The following is a 24,949-nucleotide window of genomic DNA, read 5'->3' on the forward strand; positions in this document are numbered from 1 at the left end:
ATTATTTCATTTATAATTATAAAATAAAAGCACAAGATAATAGATATTGTTTAATACTCTTACCTTCTATCTATCCCGCAAGCAAAACTCTCGTTTTTCCCTGCGACGTCTCAAGTCCTTGTTGTAAAATAAAATCTCCTTTTTTTTCGTCTATCCTGTTTCACAGATTCCCCGGCGATTAATCGCTTCCTGCCACGCTGTTCACTTGGTCACTGCACCGTCATGAGTTCATGGAGAGAAAATAAATGTACACTTTTATAAGTCGAATACACGTATAATACTACCGTGAAGCGGCTAGTGTGTCACTCTTGATTCACTCGATTCAACATGAACCCGTTGTATTGCGGAAATTTCATCGACGACTATTATTGGAACTGCGACTTTATATTGACGTTGAAATCGACGATTAGTTTTTGACACTTTTTCTTTCTTGCAAATTAATAGCACTGTAATTCCCTTGCGAAAAAGACAACGAGGAGATACTACACAATTCTACCGTTATCTAGGGCGATGCCTCTCTGCTCGCCGCTTTTGCTTTGGCTGCTAAAGTTTGGCTACTCGCTTCTTGTCGCGGCGCTGCGATTGGCTGTACTCTGCTTTACCGACATCGTTCACAAATGGCGCTGAATTTAAATTACATATTTATTATTCATCTTTCTTTTTAATTATTTTTAAGGATATTTAATAGTTTACGCTCTTATGTGTTTATTTTCAAACTGATATTATTTTATCCAATGGTTTAATTATTTATCTATTATTGTTATTTAATATTTCTGAGCATTTTTAAATTTTTTTTGTTTTGTCAATAATAATTTTAGTATGTTGGCTACAGTGGTGATAATTACAGAACCAAATATTTATCACTTCTCTCTATTTATTATATTTTTCATGTTAAAATTTAATAAAAATTACTCTTCGTACAGTAATTATGAGTCTACACATTGTGTGAAAGTTGTGATAAATAAAAATATGATTGATACAAATTGTGAATTGTGTTGATTGACAATATTCCCATTCATGGAAATTTAAGGTTATGTTTACCTTTGGAAAGTAAAAAAGAGCGCTAAATTTTGAAACAACTTTTTGGAATTCTTTAATGAAATTAATGAAATCAATAAAATGCAATATAAAGTGCTTTATAATTAGAAAAGTGACTATTCAAATTTTAATTAACCCCCGTCAAAAATGAGTCAAGAAAAGAATTTTGTTTTTAAAAAACTAAAGAGTGCAAATCAGGCAGAAATTTTGCGATCTTGTCAGAGAGATAACGATTTTATTTGGACTCTAAGTGAAAAATTGTCAAATATTTTGGCTAGATTTAAAAAATACAGATCTTTATTACAATTTATGCAAACAGATGTTCCGGCAAGATTTATTTATTTTATTCTTACATCGGGAATGGGAAATCAAACATTAGGTGAAGAATATACTGGAATTGTTCAAGTCGATTTGGATGCTTGTAAAGTTCCTTCTCTGAGTGTAAGTCATTGGTTTTATTTATTAGTATTTAAATAATTTACTCTGTTAATTATTTTTTAATGAAGTGGAAAATTCAAAATAAGTTTTTTAAATATTGTATGTCTCTTTTTCAGGCACGAGTATTGGCAGCAATTTTAGAATGTTTTGGAGAGCAAGCATTTTTGAAAATTCTCGAAAGACTGCAAACTTCTGTAAATAATCCCCGTAATGAATTGACGCCGAATGCTGTTAAATTTTTAAATACTTTTCTAACAAAATTAAGGGCTATTGTACCTTTATTAATTCTCGCTCATCGTGGATTGTTTTATATGTTTGGAAGATACTACAGTTTAGGAAAAAGATTATCAGGAGTTGATTATGCTAAGGTAAAGTACAAAATTTCGCTTTTTTGAAAAATTATATGAAATAATTAATTAATTTTTGAAAAAAACAGGTTTACGGCCGTCGACCCACTGATGGAATAAGTTGGGGTTTGAAATTATTAGGAATTGCGACAATTGTTCAATTTATGCTGCGATTATTTCACAAGGACAATCGATTAGAAAATGAAAACTCAGAAATAAAAAATGTTTCAAACAACACAAGTGTTCAATGTCAGTTGTGTTTAGAGAAAATTTCAAACACTGCAACACCTTGCGGACATTTATTTTGTTGGTCGTGTCTCGCTGAATGGCTACAGACAAAACCTCGATGTCCTCTGTGCAGAGAACACGTTTCACCTTCGAGAATAATTTTCCTAATGAATTTGTAATAATATTGTGAATTTCGAAGAAATTATTTTTTTGTCTGAAAAAAAGATTGTAAATATATTTTCATACTTTTTTAACTGTAATCCAACGCACAGTTTTCTTATGATGAAAATTTCTGTAAATTAAATTTAAATCTAAGAGATATTTTCTGTTAAATAAAAAAATGTTTACCTACAATTAGAGAATATTGAAAAAATAAACTATTTATATTATAAAAATATCAAGTTTATTATGTCTTGTACATTGACATCGCAACTAATTGCAATGGCATGTCATCCAAATAAACCATAATATACAATTATTTAATAATCCACGTATTGGCTTATAAAATTCTCATGTTGAATGAAAGAATTAACAATTAACAAATTCAAAAATCTGTGGGGAAGCCGATAATGCGACATTTTCTGGTCACAATGATGTGCGTTGAACAGAAATAAAACCAACCTTTTCAGCGAAATTCCCAAGAATTTGTCCAATTCCACTACTTTCTGGAAATTCCTTCATTTTAAAACCAACTGTATTGTAAGCGCCATAAAATATATTTCGTAAACATTGTAACCTCTCCCTCCTTGTTCTGCAAATTTAATTTAATTAATTTAATGAATTTCAATTAATTTTAATAAATTTTTTTTCAATTTCATCAATTGAGTTTAATTTTAGCTAAAAATTATTTACAAATTGAAAAAGTACTCACTTTAAATATGTATAAGTTTCGTCGTCAACAATTGTAGTACTAGATTCTTGTGATGCGTGTCCGGTGCAAGTTTCACAAAGTGGTTTGCAAGCTAAACTGGACGCAAGACCATCTGAGAGTAGAGCATTTGATGTTGTTGAACCACGCAAACTGCCAGTACCGGAAATCATTTGCCAAGAACCCCCCGATGAAGAGGATTCGTTCCTCTGTCGAAGATGTCCTGGAACTGGAACTGCAACCGGTGATGTACGATTTGTTGGCAACGGCGATCGAGATCCATTCACACTACTCTCTTTACTCGGCGACGAATAAAATGTCCACGGCACAAAATTTCTGAAATTAATTCCTTTAATTAAATACAAAATAAATTTAATTCAATTTAATTTATTTGAATGTTAAGTAGCTAAAAATTATTTTCCAAATTCAAAATTAATTAATTAACAGAAATCAAATATTGAAAAAGAAAATAACAGCAAACTTTGAGAAAATAAAAATAAATGAAAACTAAATCTACAAGTAAATAAAAGTTTTAAAAGCAGATTTTACATTCATAGGGTAAAAAAAGAAAATTTACCCATTACTGTGAATGTCATCCTGACCCTCCTGTGAATTACAATGAAAAACCGAAGGCGGATTGTTGTCCTGACTATCGCGACTATGCTGACTAACGGAACTACACCAACTATTTAGGCTGAGATTTGAGCTAACAGTACTTAGAGCAACAACCGATTCGCCATCAAACATAACATTGTCCAATTGCGAATCACTGTCATTACGCAAAACAGAATGTCGATTTTTAATATTTGGCGTAAAGGTACTAAAGTCTTCATCACGAAGTTGCGAATCGCTGTCATGATTTAAAACAATATTTCGACTACGATGCTCCCTCGAGTGTACACTGAATTCCTCGTCATGAATGTGTTTCAAAAAAAAGAAACAAAAGAAAAATATCTCCTCTCCTTTACTCATACGATCCTTCAAGTCGTGTCCAAAAAGCATCCAGTCATAGGCAATTGTAAAATAGAGAATTTGAAATGCACTTAACGATGTGTGAATAACTCCATCAGCCCAAAGACTCAGTCTCAATAGAGAGACGAACAATGGGGTGCGATCCCAACCTTTAAAATAAAAAAATACAATCATTAGATTAATTGGATTAAAAAATAAGATTACGAAATTTTATAATTTGCATTATATAAATTATAATTATTATTTAAAATTATTATGACATAGTAAATATTATAAATAATCAGGATTGACACAAAAATTTGCTTCTATTTTTCCCTGATTTCCAGATAGACTTTTGACTTTATTCCTGACTCCATAAAAAATATTTTAATTCACTTCAATTAGATAAATATTAAAAATAAAAAAATAAATAAATAAATAAAATAAATAAATAAAATAAAATAATAAATAAATATAACTAAAATCTACATGTTCACAATTTAATTTCTTGAAATCTCAATTACTTGAAAATTTCCCATTTAAATATATTATTCGAAAATTTTACTAATTTAAAAAAAAAATTTTAATACAAATTTTTCAAAACAAACTTATTCTGAATTTTTAATTAAATGATTTAAAATTAAAATTTTCTAAAATTTCAATTTTTTAAAGTCAATTATTTTCTAAAATTTTTACTAGAATTCTTTTCGAAATCAATTATTTTTAATAATTTTTTAGAAAGTTCCTTGAGAATTCAATTATTTAAAGGAAGAAGAAAGTTCATCTAAAACATTTCTTAAATCCACTTGTTTACAATTTAATTTCATAACATTTTAATTAATTGAAATTTTTTGAATTAAGTATCAATATTAAAAAATTCAACTAATTAAAAAAAGATTTAAATGAAAATAAAAAAAAAATAATATCTAAATTTTGAATTAAAAATAATTAAAACTTTTTATTTTCTACAACTTTAATTGGAAACTTTTTTTAATTCAATTATTTATAAAAATTATTATACTATTATAAATTATTAAACTATTATAAAATTCAATTATTTTCTAAAATTTTTACTAATATTCTCTTCGAAAACAATTATTTGTTAATATTTTTTGAGAAAGTTCCTTGAGAATTCAATTATTCAAAGAAAAAAAGAAAGTTCATTTAAAATATTTCTGAAATCAACTTATTTACAACGCAATTTTATGAAATTTCAATTAATTGCAAATTTTTCAATTATATATATTATTAAAAAAATTCAAGTAATTAAAAAAAGCGAATAAAAATTTAAAAAATATAAATATTTAATTTTTAATTGATATTTTTTTTTAAATTCAGATTTTCTTAAACTGCAATTTGTAACATTTTGAAACTCAATTATTTATCAAAATTGTAAACGCAACTCTAATAAAAATCAAATACTTTTGAAATTTTTAAGTTAAATTATTCCCTAAATAATTTATGAATAATAACTTTATGATAGTTCTTCAAAATTTAAATTATTTAAAATAAATTCAATTTTAATTTAGTAAAATTCAATTATTGTCAAAAATAGAAAAATTTAAAGTTTTGTATTGAAATTCGTGGTGATTCTTAGATGACAAATAAAAAAAAAATTCAAGAAGAATTAAATCTTTTTAAAGGCTGCTGGACAGCAAAATCCAGAATTTCTTATGAAATGTAGAACATTAAAAATTTGTTCCATTTCTTTTGATAAAATTTCTTACTTTCCCTGATTTCCTGATCTGTGTCAACCATGATAGATAATTAAAAATAGTTAATTAAAAAATAGATTCATCTGAGAATAAAGTGTACCTGAAATGCAATGAATTAATATTCCGGAATCACTTTCATTGACATATCGCAGAATAAGTTTGAGATAATTTTGCGTAAGTTTAAGTAAATCCCAGTCTCGATATTCCTCCCAGTTAACTTCTATTTGCGACGATATTTGATCTTCGGGAACTCCAATATGGGCATCAACGTGGGCCTGCGTCCAATCGAAAACAAGATGATTTGCTGCATAATTATGTTCTCGAAATTCTTTAAAGAATTCACATCCCGGGTATGGCAGTGAAACAATATTAAATTCTGAATATCTCCCAACACTGTCGACCTTCTCCGAGGAAGTTACGCTGCAACAATTATTAAATGAATTAAAAACCGTAACTACTTATTCATAACTATTTTCTGTATTTATTATTATTATATTATTGTATTCCATATATAGTCCAGAAAGGACTGAGAGAAATAGTTGAAATAAATAAATAACATTAAAGTAGAATAAAAATTAGAAAATAATTTAAAAATCAAAAACATCAAACATAGGAAAAACTAAACTCCAAATGATAAAAATACAGGAAATTCTTCAGATTAAAAAAGGATTTTTCCTTTACTGTAAATTTTAATGAACAGACAATTAAAAAAAACTCACTTCATAAGAAACTTGACCTTCTTATTTTCGACCATGAAATCAATAATATGACCAACTTTAAGTGCTTTCAGGAGTTTTATATCTTTTTTACGAACTTTATCAAATTGATTTTTAACCGCTGGACAATCATTGTCAAATGATTCTCGACTACATCCATCGTCAGTATTTTCCTTATAGCTCTCATCAACGACTGTTCCCGTTTCACCGCACGCAAACAGATAATCGAGACCTGATCTTCCATAAATTTCCGGTCCTCCCGATAAGGTAGACGAACGACAAATATATCTTCCATTGTAAAGTATAACGGGCAATGGAAACCTTGATCTACAACGTGCAAATCTTGCGCTTTTTATCAATTCCTTTAATCTAATTGGATCGCACATACTTTCGTAAATTGTCTCTGTAGTGCGTGGCAGTGACGATGGAGTATCACACTTGTTTGGAAATTTACTTTTCTCATATTCAAGGATCATTAAATGACTCGGATAATGAGCACTTAAATCGCCCTCATTGTTATTTATTACTGAATGTTGATAATCCATATCGGCGAGCAATATACACCTCTGCATTATTGATTGACTCTGCAATTTTCATTTAATAAACAAATTATTAGTTACTATTATTATTATTATTTTTAACTATTAGTTAAATATATAAAAATTATATGCTTTTCTAAAATTATATTGTTTCCTCCTACACAGGGTTACCACAAAAATTCAACTTTGATTTCCCTAATTTCCAGATAGAATTTTGACATTTACCCCGACGTCTATTCAAAAAATTCAATTATTTTTAAAATTTTCATATAATATTTTAAAGTGTTCAATTATTTTCAGAAATTTACTTTAAAAATTCGTCAAAAATTCAATAATTAAAAAAAGGTTAATATAATTTAATAAATTAATTAGTTTTCAAATTTTAAACGAAAATTTGTGGACAATTCAATTATTTTCTAGAATAATTATGTTAAATATGCAATTACTTTGTAAATTTTAAACTACAATTCCTAAAAAATTCAAATATTTACGAAAACTTAAATATAAATCAATTAGTTTTCGAATTCTAAACTAAAATTTATGAACAAATAAATTATTATCCGTAATTATAATATAATTATTTAAAATATTCAATTATTTTGTGAATTTGAAAATAAAATTCATCGAAAATTCAATTATTTTCCTTCATTTCTATACAATATTTTAAAGTGTTCAATTATTTTAAGAATTTTAAATTAAAATTCCAAGAAAATGCAACTATTTACAAAAATTTTAATATAATTTAATACATTAATTTGTTTTCGAATTTTTAACTAAAATGCGTGGACAATTCAATTATTTTCTGTAACTTTAGAATAATTATATTAAATATTCAATTATTTTGTAAAATTTAAATTAAAATTTCTAGAAAGTGCAATTATTTACAAAAACTTTAATATAATTTAATAAATTAATTTGTTTTCGAATTTTTTAACTAAAATTTGTGGATAACTCAATTATTATAATGTAATTTTAATATAATTATTTTGTGAATTTCAAACTAAAATTCATCGAGAATTCAATTATTTTCTTTAATTTTCGTATAATATTTTTAAGTGTTCAATTATTTTAAGAATTTAAAATTAAAATTCCTAGAAAATTCAACTATTAACAAAAACTTTAATATAATTTATTAATCAATTAGATTTCAAATTTCCAACTAAAATTCTTCGAAAATTCAATTACTTTTCTTAAATTCCAAGAAATTTTTTAAAGTGTTCAATTATTTTCAGAATTTTAAATTCAAATTTCTAGACAATTCAATTATTAAAAAAAATTTTATATAATTTTATAAATTAATTATTTTTTGAATTTTAAACTAAAATGAGTGGACAATTCAATTATTTTCTGTAACTTTAGAATAATTATGTTAAATATTCAATTATTTTGTAAAATTTAAACTTTAATTTAATTTAATAAAATCAATTAGTTTTCAAATTTTGAATTCTAATTCTTCGAAAATTTAACTAGTTTCCTAAATTTTAATATAGTTGTTTTAAATATTCAATTGATTTAAAAAGTTTTTTACATTAGTTTTTTTTAAAGATCAATTGCTAAAAAATTTAATTTAATACCTTTTAAAATTAATTAATAAAAATTTTAATTCTAACTTCTTCGTAATTAAATTACTTTGTATATAAATATTTAATTACTTTCAATAAAATTTTATAAAATTTCCATAAATTAATTTCTTTAATAAAATTTTTTTAAATTTAAATCAAAATCAGTTTAATAATAAATTGAATTAAAATTTCTTAAAAATCTAATTTTTTACAAAATTTTTAATAAAATTCTTTAAAACTTAAATCATTTTTTAAATAAATATTTAATTATTAATTTTTTCAACGCAACTGAAATTTTTGAAAAGTTTCAGTTTAAAACCTTATGAAATTTAATTATTATTAATTATTAATAATTAATAAATTAATTTTAATTATTATTATTTTAATTATTATTTAATTTAATTATTTCTAAAAATTTGCAATTTTTTTTGTAAATAAAATCTTATTTTTTTGTTAATTAAAATTAATAAAGTTCTTGGAGTTATTCTAGAATTCAATTATTCAAAATAAATTTTATTATCTGCAGAAATATGAATAAATTAAGGTAATTTTTTTAAATTCTTGTAATTCAAAATTTAAGGTGGAAAAAATTTATAAAGATTTCAAGGTTTTTATGCTTTTTAAAAATGCTTTTTGACACAAAAATCTAGAATTTTGTTAGTAATTCTAGAATTTTAATATTTTTCCAGTACTTTTGATAAAATTGCCTGACATATTTTCCTGATGGATTTCATTTTCCCTGACTTGTGTCAACCTTGATAGAGAAAGTATTTTATTAATTAATATTTTTATTTTAGACTACAAGAAAATTTTATTTAAGTAATTTAATATTAATTGCCTTAATAAAAACTAATTTTCAATTCAGAAAAACTGGAATATTTACCGTATTGTCGGCATCACGGGCTCGATACGTATTTTTTGAAAAGTAGATTAGCAATTTCTGTAAATCCTGCATACTGACGTCTGTCATGACAGTTTCGGGTTTGTAAACGTGATTTCCCTCCATCGTTTTTGTTTATTAAACCAGTAAATACTATCTATAGTATATCTAATATTCAATTAGATAATCCAATCTGAATACTTTGCAATCTCTTGAATGGAATAAAAATGGCACAGGCGTTAATTTCAACATATATCTTTGTTTTGTTTTTTTAATCTTGAAAATCACAGCTCATCCATTTTTACACTTTTGCAAATACACTTAGTCTTTGAAAATACACAGCGTAATTCTTTGCATTGATATAATAGAAGAGAGTGATTCCAAATATGTGGTTTAAACTGTGAAAATAAAAAAAATATAATTATAAATAAGATGTGAAGAATTTTATTTCTACCCTCAAATAGTCAAATAGAAATAGTTTAACTGAAGAGTTGAAAACAAGTAAAAATATGAATCTGTTGTTTTCTATTTAAGAAATATTTTGCAATGAAAAATTATCGTATGTCTTTGTTTACAAACAATTTCTATATGTCTTTAGGTCAAAGTTGTTGTTCAGAATTTTACAATAGACTTTGCTCATTATTTGAAATAAATATTATAATAAGATTTTGTAAAAATTTTGCTTTTTTATTATCAATAGTTTTTTATTTTCAATTGAATAAAACTTCATTTAGAGCTGTTGCATAATTGATTAAAAAGAATCATTATTTTTCAAAGCAAGGTCGGTGAAGCATTAAATTGTAAACCATGTGAAATCTAAAAATAAATCAGACGTCTGTAAGATTCATGATTTTAAATTTGTTGACCCTACCTTCAAACGTCTGGGTTAAACCCACGTTTAAGCCCCACCCCGCAGAATTTTTTTCTTTTTTTTTTGGCGATGTGCTTGCACATGGCGTTGTTGGTTATAATTATAAATTGAAACTTAAAATGAACAGCTAATGAACTTGTTTACTGTAATTCTGTGTTATAAGGATAAAAAAAAACACGCAAAATTCCTACGGGCTCTTTAAAAATTTCCGAGAGGAATTGCGTATTTTGCATGGCATGTGACAGCAAACATAACCTTAAAAAATTTGCAAAATTCTTAATAAATATTTGTCGAATACAAAGAACAATGATTCTAATATACTTGAGGGGTTTTAAAAAATTTCCCATATTGATAAACATTGGAAAAAGTAATTAAATACAAGTCTTTTAACTTGGATATCAGAAAAAGGTGAATTTGAGGTTGGAAACGTCACATGTTTTTGGAGTAAATTTTCTGGATGAACAATATGGATAACATACCTGTCCTGAACACTTTGACATTCTTCTTTGTTTTTATTCTCCTTTTTCAATGTTTTTCTGACCGGTCTGTCAAAATTTCTTTAAAATTTCTTCAAATACGTCACCAAAAGTCTGTTGTTTGCCGTCACGTTTTACTTGACGGCTGTAAATACTACGTCACTTGTACAAATTCATATGAACGCTGAATTTATTAGTATATAAAATTTGTATCCTGTGAATGTGAGAGAAAATTCGATTCCAAAGTTGTAGGTTGTAAACACACATAATGACAGGCCACTAACACACATTTCATATGTGAGAAGGTTATATTCAGCGTTGGGACGCTATACTTTACAAGGATAGTTCACGGTAATTGATCGTAATCATAAGAAATGTTTCCATAACTACCCAACCTTGCTTACAGTAATTTCATATATTTGATTAATATGGCCGTAAATAAACGTTTTTAATATATAAAATAATCTTTTATTACTTAAATATTACATACTGTGTATTATTTTTCTTCTTAGATTAAAAATATATTTATATAATTTTAAATAATTTAATAAAACCATTCTCAGATTATTCAAATTTAAAGACAGGAAGTAATGAACTGATGGAGAAAAATTTGTCCACCAATCACAATCTCTCATTGCGTCTCCATGATTGTTTCGTTCAACCAATGACGTGCTGGGAAATTACTCTTGTTCCATACCAGTTCGTCTCTGTTGAATGGATGGCGTCCTTTTTTCCCTGCTGAATTTTCGATCCAAAATGGTAATTTTTTCATGTTTTCTTTACAAAATTGTATGTTTTAGTAGTAAGTTAAGGTAAAACGGATGATATTCTGTAAAAATAGTATGAAAAAAATAGGATGGGCATTGCTAAAATACATAAAATGTCTCTTGCCTTGCTTCTACATTGTCGCAGCGCCATTTGCTCCGAACATTATTTTTTCGAGAAATATTTCAAAAAAATAAATTTCAACACTTTTGGGTTGGTTTATTATTGAATTGTTCTTGTTTTCTTTACTGATGGCTAATAAAATACGTGAATTTTTCACAAATGTGAAAGTGCAAATTTTCCTTTTGACACTAATTCAAAATGGTGGCCGGGAGAATTTTTGCAACACAGTTTTTTGTCACATTGTGCCTATTATTAGCAGTTTGTTAAAACTTTTCGTAAAATTTTCTCGAAAATCATTTACAAAGTGAATAATAATTGTTTATTTGCTTTTTTTTTGCAGATTCTTTGGCGATCGTGACGGATTCTATTAGCAACTTTTATTCTTCTAGAACATTGTCTTTTTGAAAGGTTGTTTTTCATATTTTCGAATTTTATTTACAACCCAGAGAAAAGTTGCTCAAGCAGAATTCAATCGTTGGAAGGAATACGCTATTATGGTAAATATATTTTGATAAAATAAATAAATAATATTGACAATACATTTTGACAAAAAACATAACCTCAATTTTTATGTCAAAATTTGATATTTATTTTGCGTAATTGGAATTTAAAATTTTTTCCATCATAAAATAGGAAATATTTGTGAAAAATTATTATTATTTTTTAAGTGTATTGTATACTTTGTTTCAGTTCCTCCTCATGACGGCTCTCTTACTCCAAAATATATTTTGTCAATAATAATAGACAAATTTTCCGAGAGATTGTCATTAATCGAAGGGATTTTACAATTATGGTAAGATATCTAAAAAAATGAATATGTTCTGTTTTTATTTTTTAACTTGAATTTCATATTTTTTTTTTTTATTTTGATTAAAATATGAAAATTTATTGCAGCTTATCCCTTCCGGACAGCCATCATCAACAATTGGCAATGGTTCAAAGAGTTTGGCGACAAATGCAGAGAATAGTGAGTCAATCAGTGTTTTAAAAACGTTTTTTAAAGTATATTAGAGCTTTTTTCTTGCAAAAATATAATTAAGTTTCATAAATTTTTTTTGACAATTATAAAAAAAAATTCGAATCAGTGCGCGTAAACAAAATATTTGAATCACAAAAAATAGAAATTTCAAAGATTGCTAAATTAAAAAGTTTCTTAAAAAATATTGTCAATAATAATAATTTTAAAGTAAATTTACAAAAATTTTTTTAAATAAATAAATTGAAAATAAACATAAAATCTTTGACAAATTTTCACAATTAATTTTGAACTATTACCATAAAGAATTTTAAATTTAAAAAAATAAAAATTTTGTTTTCATTTTTAACGAATAAGATTTTCTTTTTATTAGTAATTTAACTAATTTAAAAAAAGAATTTTTGAAAAATTACTTTTGTACAAAATTTTTAAATATACTACTGATTCAAATATTTTACATTTTTCGAGTGTATCATCGGAAAGTTTTTTTTTTAACTGGAAGGATTCCAATCGGAAAAGCTCTCTTCTCTCTTCAGGTAATTTTCATTGTAATCTTCAAATATCTTTTTCATTTATGGTTGATGATCAATATCATCAATGAAATTATTCATCTTCGGTGAGTCACAATACAATATTTTTTCCATTTTGCAAATTTACCAAATATTATACACAATTTTTGATTGATTTCTTTTTTCAAATTATTAAACAACTTCACAATAATTGTTTAGTAATTTACAGAAAACATATTTAAAAACTCCGAAAAATTAGAAAAAAAATTTTTTTAACTTTAAACCATTTTTTTTATTATATAAAAATAATATATAAAAATTAACACCATCGAAAAAATTTAATTCTGCTGATAGAATACAAATTTTATTAAGTGAACCAAATATTTTTTTATATTTAAAAAAATTTGGTTTTTGATAAAATTTGTTTTCTTCTTTGTTAGAAACGTTTATTTTGTGTACACCGTTTTTCTAAGGATATCAAATTGAAACAAAAAACGAATCAAACTTCTTTTGTCTCAATTTGATATCCTTAGTAAAATTGTGATCAAAATAAATTTTTATTTATTTTATTCTATTGTAAATAAATATAAAAGTAATTTATGTTTATTTGACAATTTTCGCAGAAATATTTAAAAATATTTTAAATTAAAAACTTTTTAATTAAAACAAAAGATAATTTAATTTATAATTAATATTAATTTGTTTACTTTATCGTATTTATTGTTTAATAAGAGTTTAATTCTCTTTATGGATTTATTGACTTTTTGTTAATTTTTTGAATTTACAAATTAATTATTCAATTAAAATAATTTTTTGTACAATAATTCATTTACAAAAAATTGTTAAATACATTTTTTAGTTTTTTATGTAATAACTTAGAAATTTAATTATTTATTCTATTTGTTGTATTGGTTGTATTGTAAAAGTTATAGACAAAGCAGATAATTTCAATGTCTATTTTTCTATTATCAGAAACAATTTGTTTTTTTGAAAGTAGATAAATTATTGGTCGTTGATCATATTAAATTCGTTGGTAATATTATTTGCGATTAAAATTTTCCTATTTTATTTCAAAATGACAATTTGTCGACGAGAGGTAAAACCTTTAAGGGATGAAAGATTTTTCCAAATCGGAAATCCACTGGTAGATGTCACTCGATGTTCCCATAGTTTTCAAGTAATATTTTTATTCTAATAAAATAAATAACGTAGATTAAATAAATTATTATTTAAACAATGCATTTTATTTTAGTTCCATAAACAATACGATTGAGTAAACAAATATTAATTAAATGAGTGTAAATCGTATAACTATAAATTTAGCAAAATCAATTCTATTTTTGCAAAAAATATTGTAAACATTTTTATGAAAATGCATAAAAATTGTATGTTTATAATAAATTTTTCAAAAATGGATTTGTTATTTTTGTTAAATACTTAAAGAATTTAAAAAATTTTATTATTGAATACTCGATTGAATGCAACAATTATTTATAATGATCCACAAGTTTTGAACGTTCAATGAACGAAATATTTTACCTTAAAATTATTTTCTTAATTATTTTAATTATAAATTTATAATTAATTCTAATTTATCGTAATTATAATTAGTTATAATTAACTTTATTTAATTTATTTATAATTCAAATTAATTTTAATTAAATTAATTATAATTACAATTCTAATTCATTTTTTTGGTTTGTGACGCAAAATTATTGTAATAAAATTTTAATTTGAAAAGAAAAGAAATAAATTCTGCGAAAGTTCAATGAAGGAAATATTTATAGTTGAAAATATTTTTATAATTAATTAATTTAATTACAATTAACTTGATTATAAATTTATAATTAATTATAATTAATTTCAATTAACTTGACTATAATGAATTGTAATTAATTTTTTTTTATTTGTCACCTAAAATTATTGTAATATTTTAATTTGAAAAAGAAACAAATAAATTTTGAACGTTCAGTGAACGAAATATTTATTGTTAAAAGTATTTTCATAATTAATTAATTGTAATTAATTTTTTTAATTTGTGACACAAAATTATTGTAAAAAAAATTCAATTTGAAAAGAAAACAAATAAATTTTGTTTATTGAACGTTTAGAATTTTAGGAACATCGAAACATCGAACATTTTAGAACATCGAACATTCCTAAAATTCTAAACGTTCAATGAATAAAATTTATTTGTTCTACAATATTGCGTCTAGTATAAAAAAAAATAAATTATAAAGTTTTAATTTTTTTAAAATTATTATTATTTAATTATTATTTTTTTCAATTTTTAATTTTTTTAATTTTAAATTCTAATTTTAATCAGAAATAGTTGATAATATTTCGTTCATTTAAAAGTTGAAAACTTGCGAATCATTTCGATTTGGACTAAACGCTTGCATTCTTCTTGAAATATTTATAAAATACAAATTTCCGATTGTAAATAGAATCATGAAATTTTGAAAGAATAATTTTCCGATTGAATAATTTAGAAATTTCTGTCAGGATTTAAAGATGAGAATAAATAGCTTGAGGGGAGAATTGTTTTAACATTTCTGCAAGTGACAGACGTTTAACGATACAAAGTCTAGAGTAATAAGTTTATATCTTACATATTACGTCTTAGGTCTTATGTCTTTGTACTGACAACATGTTTCTTGTTATCCTCTATATAACAACTATACATATATGTTTTAGTCTCTTCGCTCTCTCTCTCTCTATATATATGAAGCAAACAAACAGGAGGACTTGAAACTTGAGATGGAAGAGAGGTGGTCAGGGATCTAATAACTACCTGTATTTGGTCGAAAGTTTCTTGATAGTTTCACGGCATTTACCAGATAGTAACTTTGTCAAAGATCCAAGATATGAAGACAGAGATAGGTGATTTCATTCAAGTGACATTCAAGAGACAATGTGCCGCATCGTTCATTTCATCTTCTTGATTCACTTGCACAACTCTCGGGAAAAAGACATTCCTCGAAATCTATCTAAAACTTGGCGTTATTATCTCTCTGGAATATATATTAGAGTTTATATCAATGAACATGGATAAATTTAATCGGAAATTTTCAAATTGTTAGAAAATCTCTCCTCTGCATTGAAATTGCATTTTCTAGAGTTTATTCATATTTTTTTTTCCTGAAAAACATTTTTTGTTTTTTAATGTAAAAAATATTTCTTGAGTATGAAGAATTTATTGGATTTGAAGATTATTTTATTGAATTGGTGGAAATTTTCTTTGAATTTATTTGAGTCAGATTCGTTTTTTTCTCTTTTGTTGAAATTAGAAATATTTTATCACTTTTCTGTTATTTATTTAAATAGGGAAATTTTCTTCGATTTTTATCTTCTTTATAATTGTTCAATTACAATTTTTTCTAATAATTTCTATTTTTTTCGAAATCTGATATTTCTCTCTGATAGTTAGAATTTTTGAACTTTTTTCCATTATTTTCAAAAAAGCAACTTTTTTCCCTCCCAAATATTGCAAAAAAATACCTCTTTTTTCCTGTAGTCAAATATTTCAAAATTTATTTTTGATTAATATTTATAAGATAATTCAATTTTTGAAATATATAGGTAATTAATTAATTATTAAATCTTCTAAGATAACGACATTTTTAAAACATATATTAATTCAAAAGTTTTTAAATAATTAAAATTTTACAAAATTTAATTGAAAATAAATCATTTTTTTGAATGGTTTTATTAAAAATTTTTGATAATCAAATTTGGAAAAATTTTAATTTTCAAATTTCTAAAATAATTGAATTCTGAGAAATTCTAACGAAAAATCAAATTGGAAATTAGTTTCAAAAAAAAGGTATCTAGGAATTATTTAAAAAAAGTAATTGTTGTTCATTAAAATTATATTGAAAATAATTGAATTTCTAAAAAGATTTTTATTGTTTATGAAAATAAATTAAATTGTTTCTAAGAATGTCATTAAAATTGTATTGAAAATTACTGAATTTCTCCGAAGAATTTTATTGTTTATGGAAATAATTAAATTTTTGCATAAATTTAATTATTTTCAATATAATTTTAATAAAATTCTTCTGAATACTTCAATTATTTTCAAAAATAATAAAATTTTTCACAAGACTTTAATTATTTTCAAAAATAATAAAAAAATTCTTCTCAAGACTTCAATTATTATCAAAAATAATAAAATTCTTTGCGGTATTTTTAAAAACAATTGAATTCTTACATGAAAGTTTATTAAAAATAAATTGAAAATAATTGAAATTCCACAAAAATTTTTTATTATTTTTGAATATATTTGAAGTCTTGAGAAGAATTTTATTAAAATTAAATTGAAAATTATTGAAATTCCGCAAAAAAATTTTATTATTTTTGAATATATTTGAAGTCTTGAGAAGAATTTTATTAAAATTATATTAAAAATAATTGAATTTATGCAAAAAATTCAATTATTTTCAATAGAATTTTAATAAAATTCTTCTCAAGACTTTAATTATTTTCAAAAATAATAAAATTCTTCTCAAGACTTTAATTATTTTCAAAAATAATAATAAAATTCTTCTCAAGACTTTAATTATTTTCATAAATAATAATAAAATTCTTCTCAAGACTTCAATTATTATAAAAAATAATCAAATTATTTGCGGTATTTTTAAAAACAATTAGATTTTTACATTAAATATTAAAATTAAATTGAAATTCCGCAAAAATTTTTTTTATTTTTGAATATAAAATTGTTTATGAAAATAATTGAAATCTTCTAAAGAATTTTGTCAAAATTTATGAATTATTGTTTATGAAAATAATTGAAATCTTCTAAAGAATTTGGGCAAAATTTATGATAATAATTTAACTCTTTCAAAGAATGTTCTTAGAATTTTTTTAAAGTATTGAATTTTTGCCAGAAATTTTATTAAAATTGAATTGGAAATAATTGAATTTTTGCAAAGAATTTTATCTAAATTTCTGTAAATAAAGTTTTTTTAATTCTCTAAAATTATTTTTAAGCAATTCAATTATTTTTGAAAAATAACATTATAATTGTCTACAAGTAAATTAAAATTTTTAAAAATATGATATTAAAGACTTTTCATTAGAATTTTGAATAAACCGTGTACCTATTTTCATATTTATTATTAAAATATTTCAAAATTCCATTATTTAATATATTCCAAAGATTCTTTTTAAAAATTCAATTATTGTCAATTCTACTAAATATTGTTTATTTGAAAATTTTTCAATTTTATAAAATTTACAATTATAAAAATTTAGAAATAATTAAATTTTCTATTTTTTGAAACTTTGATATTTTATATTCCTGTGAAAAAATTAATAACAAGTATTTAATCCATGGTCTGAAATCCCAAACTAGTTGAATTATAAAAGATTATGAGGACAATGTTCGTTTTTGTTTTCTACATTTGAATAAAATTAATTGTTGATAGCGTTCGAGTTCGTTTAGTGAGTGGAATTATTCTTTTCACCCTCTTTTTTTTTAATAAACTCTTTAGGACTTTTGTTGTCGTTTTTAATCAACTTTCCCTCAAAATGAAAAGAAAAATTCGCTTGAGTAAAAATATTTTCCTGTTTAAAAGAAAAATGGAGAAATTGAAAGGCTGAATATTTCTTAAGATTTTTTTCGTTGCATTAATTATTTTCACTCGTTGACTCTGTTTAATTAAATTTGTCTTTGACGGTTTTGTAAATTTCCTATAAAAATTGTAAGCAAAGTTATTATAGAAATCCATAAAGTTATAAATGAAAAATTTTCTCCTTAAAGAATAATTAAAAATATTAACAGATTAATCGATTATTTACTAAATTGTTAATATTTCAATGAATAAATAGTTTTTGCTCTTTAAATTTTAAATTAAGGGAATTTTTTTCCAAGCGACTATTGAATTTTTATAAGACAATTTAAACCGCTAAATTTTCTATTTTTCTTTCTCGTATATATATCTACATTTTATGCTTTGAGGTTTTTTCAAATAGAATTAAAAAAAAGGAAATAAAAAAGATGGGTTGCATAAAATAGATGAATCGAAATATATACGGGAAATGGTAAATCTACACAGGAGACGAATAACGAATGTAGAAAATTCACTTTTTAAAAATTTTATTCCATAGAGAAAAATTTGTTATTCATGGAGATTAAAATGCGTCAAATACTCAGTTTTCAGATGATAAAAGCTTTTCGCTAGTGACAAATGTTGAGTGCTTTTAAATTGGAAGTATGAAATCTGCACCACGAAATATTGAAATTTGAATTTTGATTGTTTTCACTTAGGTATAATATTGAAAGATAATCATTTTAAATTGAAAAGAAATTATATTTTTGCATTTCTCGTATTTGTTTTTGTGGCAATATTAAATAATCGTTTAGCAAAATGAACTGAATTGGGGATTAATTTCAATTTTGATAGAAAAGAAAGAATTTTGGACAGGAAAAAAATGTTTTTATAGAAAAAAACATTTTGTTGGAAAAAGAAATAATTTTCGACATTTTCGTTGCGAAATAAATTTGCAATATTTAATTTTACAAATGTTTGCTCAATTTATATTTTGATGAAATTGTAACTCATCTGTAATATGGTTTATTTAACAGTATTTTTGAAATCTCTTTTTTTTATTTTCCCCTTTTATTGACACACACTGACATTAAATAAAAATTTAGCGAAACGAAAATTGGATGAAACTCGCAAAATTAATATAGATTCGAATAATTTTGTAATTGAGGTAAAATTTATTTAAAATAAATAAAATTTAATTTATCGATTGAATATTCATTTGAGATTATGTGATTAAATTTTGAGTTTACGGAAAAGTGCAAAATTGAGAATTTAGAGATGCTGATGATAATATTAGAAGTTGTATTCTCTTTTATCTCGAGTGTTCTTGTTTCCTTCGATCACAAGGGGGCTTAATTAATGTTTAAAAGGCATCGTACTTCATTCTATGTTAAATTACTTTAGTGTTTGTAATGCAAGTTTCGTGTTCGCAGGTTCTTACACGTAATTAATTTGCTCGTAACAACGCTCTCCTAGGTACATTTCGCGTAAGACCTGCGTGTCGGACCAAACCACATTGGACCAATATCATATTGTTCCTTGAGGACCCAGGGGACAAGAATGGCTTAATAAATTACATTTCCCGCCTTTTGATCAAATATTTTTATATATATATACATTCACCCTGAAAGGTTCTCTCTTTTCCATTTTAATCTCATTCGTGCGTGAATAAATAATGCGAACAGAATTTGCCAATGTGGAAATTTCATTTAACTTGCTGAACAAATTTATTCAAAATTGTAATTAGTTGTATTATTATTTAATGTCAAATTGTATTCTATTTTATTATTGAATATTAAATTATGTTCTATTTTATTATATGGAATATCAAATTATATTTTAGATTATGCATAATAATAAAGCAGGACATTTTGTGTTTCGTAATATAATAGTATATTGCATAATTAATTGTTTTAACTATAACAATTCATGAATTTCTTTTTTCAAAAAACTAGCCAAAGCTGTGAAAGAGACTATTTTGGTCAAACAGTTCAGGGAATTCAGGGAAAATATAATTGGTCAGGGAAATCAGGGAATAGTAAGGAAATTTTATTAAAAGTACTGGAAAAAATTAAATTTTTAAATAAGAAATTTCTAAATTTTTTTGTCTTTTTTGTTTGACTCATAAACTACGAAATTACCATGAATTCTAATATAAAACCTTCAATTTTTTTTATTTCTGATAATAATTTCCTTTGAAATAACTTAATTCTTAAAGAACTATCATAAAATTATTAGTTTTTCAAAATTAATTAAATTTTAAAATAGTTTCTATTACAATTTTTATAAATTAGTGAACTTCAAAAGGTTTCAATTTAAAATTTTATAAAATTTCAATTTCAAATGAATTGAATTCGACATTTTAAAGAACTTAGCTTTTGACAAATTTTAATAATTTCAATTCTTCTGAAATTAGTTAAATTATTTTCAAAAGTAAGAAATTCTTCGCAGAAATTCAATTATGTTCAAAAATTGAAAAAAAATTCTTGTTAAATATTTAATGATCTTTATAAATAATAAAAATCTTCTCCGAAATTCTATTATTTTCAAAAATTTTAGTAAAATTCTTGTCAATTCAATTATTTTCAAAAATTTTAATACAATTCTGGTCAAAATTTCAATTATCTTTATAAATAATAAAATTGTTCTCCGAAATTCAATTATTTTTAAAAAATTTAGTAAAATTCTTGTCAAAATTTCAATTATCTTTATAAATAATATAATTCTTCTCCGAAATTCAATTATTTTCAAAAATTTTCCAAAAGAATGAAATTATTTCAAAAAAAATTTGACAAAATTCTAAGTATGTATTTAATTATTTTCGTAAATAATAAAACTTTCACAGGAATTCAATTATTTACAAATTTTTTGATAAATTTCTTCAGAATAATTCAATTATTTTCATAAATAATCAATTTTTTTTTACAGAGATTCAATTATTTTAATAACTAATAAAACTTATCACAGAATTTCAATAATTTTTAATTCAATTTTAATCAAATTCTATATAAAAAATGTTCAAAAAAAATTCTCGTTAAAATTTTAGTGATCTTTATAAATAATAAAAATCTTCTCCGAAATTCTATTATTTTCAAAAATTTTAGTAAACTTTCTGTCAATTCAATTGTTTTGAAAAATTTTAATACAATTTTGGGCAAAATCACAATTATCTTTATAAATAATAAAATTTTTCTCTAAAATTCAATTATTTTTAAAAAATTCAGTAAAATTCAATTATTTCGAAAAAAATTTGATAAAATTCTACGTATATATTTAATTATTTCCGTATATAATAAAAATTTCACAGGAATTAAATTATTTACAAATTTTTTTTATAAATTTCTTCACAGTGATTCAATTATTTTCATAAATAATCAAATTTTTTTTACAGAGATTCAATTATTTTAATAAATAATAAAACTCATCGCAGAATTTCAATAATATTTAATTCAATTTCAATCAAAATTCTATGAAAAATGTAATTATTTTAAAAAATTTTATTAAAATTCATCGAAAGAATTCAGTTATTCAAGAATTTGTTGATAAAATTTTTTATGAGAATTCAATTTTGTAAAGTATTCAATTACTTAATAAATTATTTATTTTTGTTTTTAAATAATTGAATTCTTGTAGAATTTTCTAATAAAAATTGATTTAAAAATTAATTTTAGTTAGAATTTTAGATAATAATTGAATCTTAAAAGCATTATGATTATAGCTTGAATTTTTAGAAATAATTGAATTTTGAAAAGGTTTAAAATTAAAATTTTTGAAAATCTGAATTTTTATACTTTTAACTATCTATCTATATAAAATTATTTTTTTTGGAAAAGTTTATTGGATTTTTTTTTGTCATTATTTGAAATCAAAATAAAAAAAAATCCAAAAAGATTTAAATTTAAATTTTTTGAAAATCTTAATTCCTATAGAAAAATAATGATTAGATATTTAATTAGAAAAGAAGTTATTGATGATTGCGAATAATTTTACAATTAAAGAAATTCGTAAATAAATGTAATAGAACATTTTTTTCAGTATCTATTCTTTTTTAGAGTGAATCAGAATATTCTTTAGGGTCAGGGAAAAAGTCAAAAATTTGACTGTAAATCAGGGAAAAATAAAATTACATTTTTGTGGCAACACTGTAATTGAAAATGAAAGAAAAAAAATTTTATTAAAATTTAATTGAAAATAATTGAATTCCTGCGAAGAATTTTATTGTCCATGAAAATAATCCAATTGTTGCGAATAATTTTATTAAAATTTTCGAGAATTGAATTATTTTAATGAATTTTATTAAAGTTTTCCATTATAATTAATAATTAATTAATTGTTGACATTGTTGTCATTAATTTAGAATCAATTATTAATAATTATAGTTATTGATGTTAATAATATGATTAGTATAATAAGTTAGCAATATAAATTTTTAGGAAGGAAATATTTTTGAATTTTTATTGATATTAATGCTAATTAAAATTAATTATAATTAGTTGTAATTAATTAAAGTTATTAATAGTAACAATATGATTTTCATCGTTGTTGGGAATATGAATTTTGTTAGGAAGGAAATATTTTTGAATTTTGTTGAAATATGAATAATTGGTGATGGATGACGTCATTTTGTATCACATAGTCGACGTGCACCATAAAGTGTTTATAGTTTCAGTATATCATATGTGCACCCATAAATCTTTTTAGAGGACTATAACTTTTTAAGTATACTATACACTCTTGTTTTTGATCTTCTCGTTCCGTCGCTTTGCTAGCTATAACTTTATTCAACCGTCAAGATTACCTAAGACACTGGTTACCTTTTGTAAAAAAAAAAATTCAGAAAGAGAGAGAGAAAAAATGAAACATTGAACACAAATTCTGGATAGAATACAAATTTGAACATACAGTTTACTCACGTTTCTTGAATAATCCACATTTTGCTATAAACACAAAAAAGTCATAATAAGAAACATTTCTTTCTTAAAGTACTCTTTTATTATTAAATAAAGAAAAAATAAAATGGGAAGAGAAAATATTTAAAAAACAATAAATTCGATAAAGGAAAATAGAAAAATTTAAAAGTTTTGTTTGTATATTTGAAACTTTATTGATTAGAATTTATTTTTGTGTGTATTGAAAAATACTTGGTTCGTTTTTGGAATTCTTCATTAATTGGCTTTGAGCTATGTACATATATATATATAAAAAAAGGAGCGTAAAAGCATTCAATATCAGATGATCAAAGATCAGATAAAATTAAAAGTAACATGCTCAGTGGATCGTAGTTGTTCGTTCGTGCGTTTAGCAGGTGTCAATTTTTTTTTCTTCTTTTTTTTTCTTTGTTCAATGATTGCATAGTCGATAACGAATACATCTGTACGTCCAGCACGACGATTCGTGGCGAGACTGTCAATTCAACGAATCCCAAAATTGGCAAAGCTTTTCCGCTCGCAGAATATTCAATTACAGAGCATAATCTACTTTTGCAAGGGCTATTTAAAATTTTATGCTCTACATCATCGCAAATGGATTTGATCTCGATATTGCGTATTAAAATAAAAAAAAAAGAAGAAAATATTCAAAAGAATATATTTTCTGTTCAGCAATGAACTCTCGAAAATTGAGGGAAAGAGAGAGAGAGAGAGAGGAGGAGGGGGTTCGTTAAAAATTCATCACCTTTAATTACTCGATATAGGCAATTGATCTACTTTCGTTTTGTATAGTTTATGATTCCTTTTTTTGTAAGAAAATAAAAAAAAACTCGTTAAATGAAATATTTTTTTTGGGGCGGAGTTTTTGCCATTTATATTTTACTTTGGTTATAAAATTTTTCTTTCTAATTTCAAGCTTCGTACTCATCTACTAGAACCTACTACTTATTAAGTTATTACATTTTTTTATGATTTTCTATACTACTTGGTTACTTTTTTTTATATTTGACACTAAAAACTTCTTTAAAAAAATTTTAATAAAATTCTTTCAAATGATTCAATTATTTTGAAAAATTTTACGAAATTCAATTCTTTTCAATATTTAATATTTTAATGAAAAATTTCCCAAAATTATTCAATTATTTCAAATAAAAGGTTAAAAAAATTCTTTGCCTATTTTCAATTATTTTCATATATATTGAAGTTTTTACAAGAATTCAATTATTTAAAACACAATTTTCATAAAATTGTTCGAAAAAAATCTTTTATTTAAAAAAAAGTTTTATCAAATTCTTAACAAGAATTCAATTATTTTTTTTTAAATAATAAAATTCTTCTCAGGAATTCAATTATTTTTTTTAAATAATAAAATTCTTCTCACGAATTCAATTATTTTTTTAAATAATAAAATTTTTCTCAGAAATTTAATTATTTTTAAAAATTTTAATAAAATTCTTTGCAAGT

At 23.3% G+C, this 24,949-nt stretch overlaps 2 protein-coding genes across 2 annotated transcripts; one reads left to right on the forward strand and one right to left on the reverse strand.

The window, feature by feature from the left end:
- Positions 1 to 832: 832 nt before the first annotated feature.
- On the forward strand, positions 833 to 2,571 carry LOC122509449 (peroxisome biogenesis factor 10-like). The gene is made up of 3 exons (XM_043623546.1): positions 833 to 1,479; positions 1,593 to 1,844; positions 1,913 to 2,571. Exons 1-3 carry the CDS (start codon positions 1,186 to 1,188, stop codon positions 2,228 to 2,230), a joined length of 864 nt encoding a protein of 287 aa, XP_043479481.1. The 5' UTR covers positions 833 to 1,185; the 3' UTR covers positions 2,231 to 2,571.
- Positions 2,438 to 10,921, reverse strand: LOC122509447 (myotubularin-related protein 14). The gene is made up of 7 exons (XM_043623545.1): positions 10,633 to 10,921; positions 9,286 to 9,680; positions 6,305 to 6,885; positions 5,686 to 6,005; positions 3,497 to 4,040; positions 2,923 to 3,255; positions 2,438 to 2,802 (listed from the first exon to the last, which is right to left on the reverse strand). Exons 2-7 carry the CDS (start codon positions 9,406 to 9,408, stop codon positions 2,637 to 2,639), a joined length of 2,067 nt encoding a protein of 688 aa, XP_043479480.1. The 5' UTR covers positions 9,409 to 9,680; positions 10,633 to 10,921; the 3' UTR covers positions 2,438 to 2,636.
- Positions 10,922 to 24,949: the final 14,028 nt, after the last annotated feature.

The sequence above is a fragment of the Leptopilina heterotoma genome, unplaced genomic scaffold, assembly GCF_015476425.1.
Source record: "Leptopilina heterotoma isolate Lh14 unplaced genomic scaffold, ASM1547642v1 Lhet_60, whole genome shotgun sequence".
Classification (NCBI taxonomy): Eukaryota; Metazoa; Arthropoda; class Insecta; order Hymenoptera; family Figitidae; genus Leptopilina; species Leptopilina heterotoma.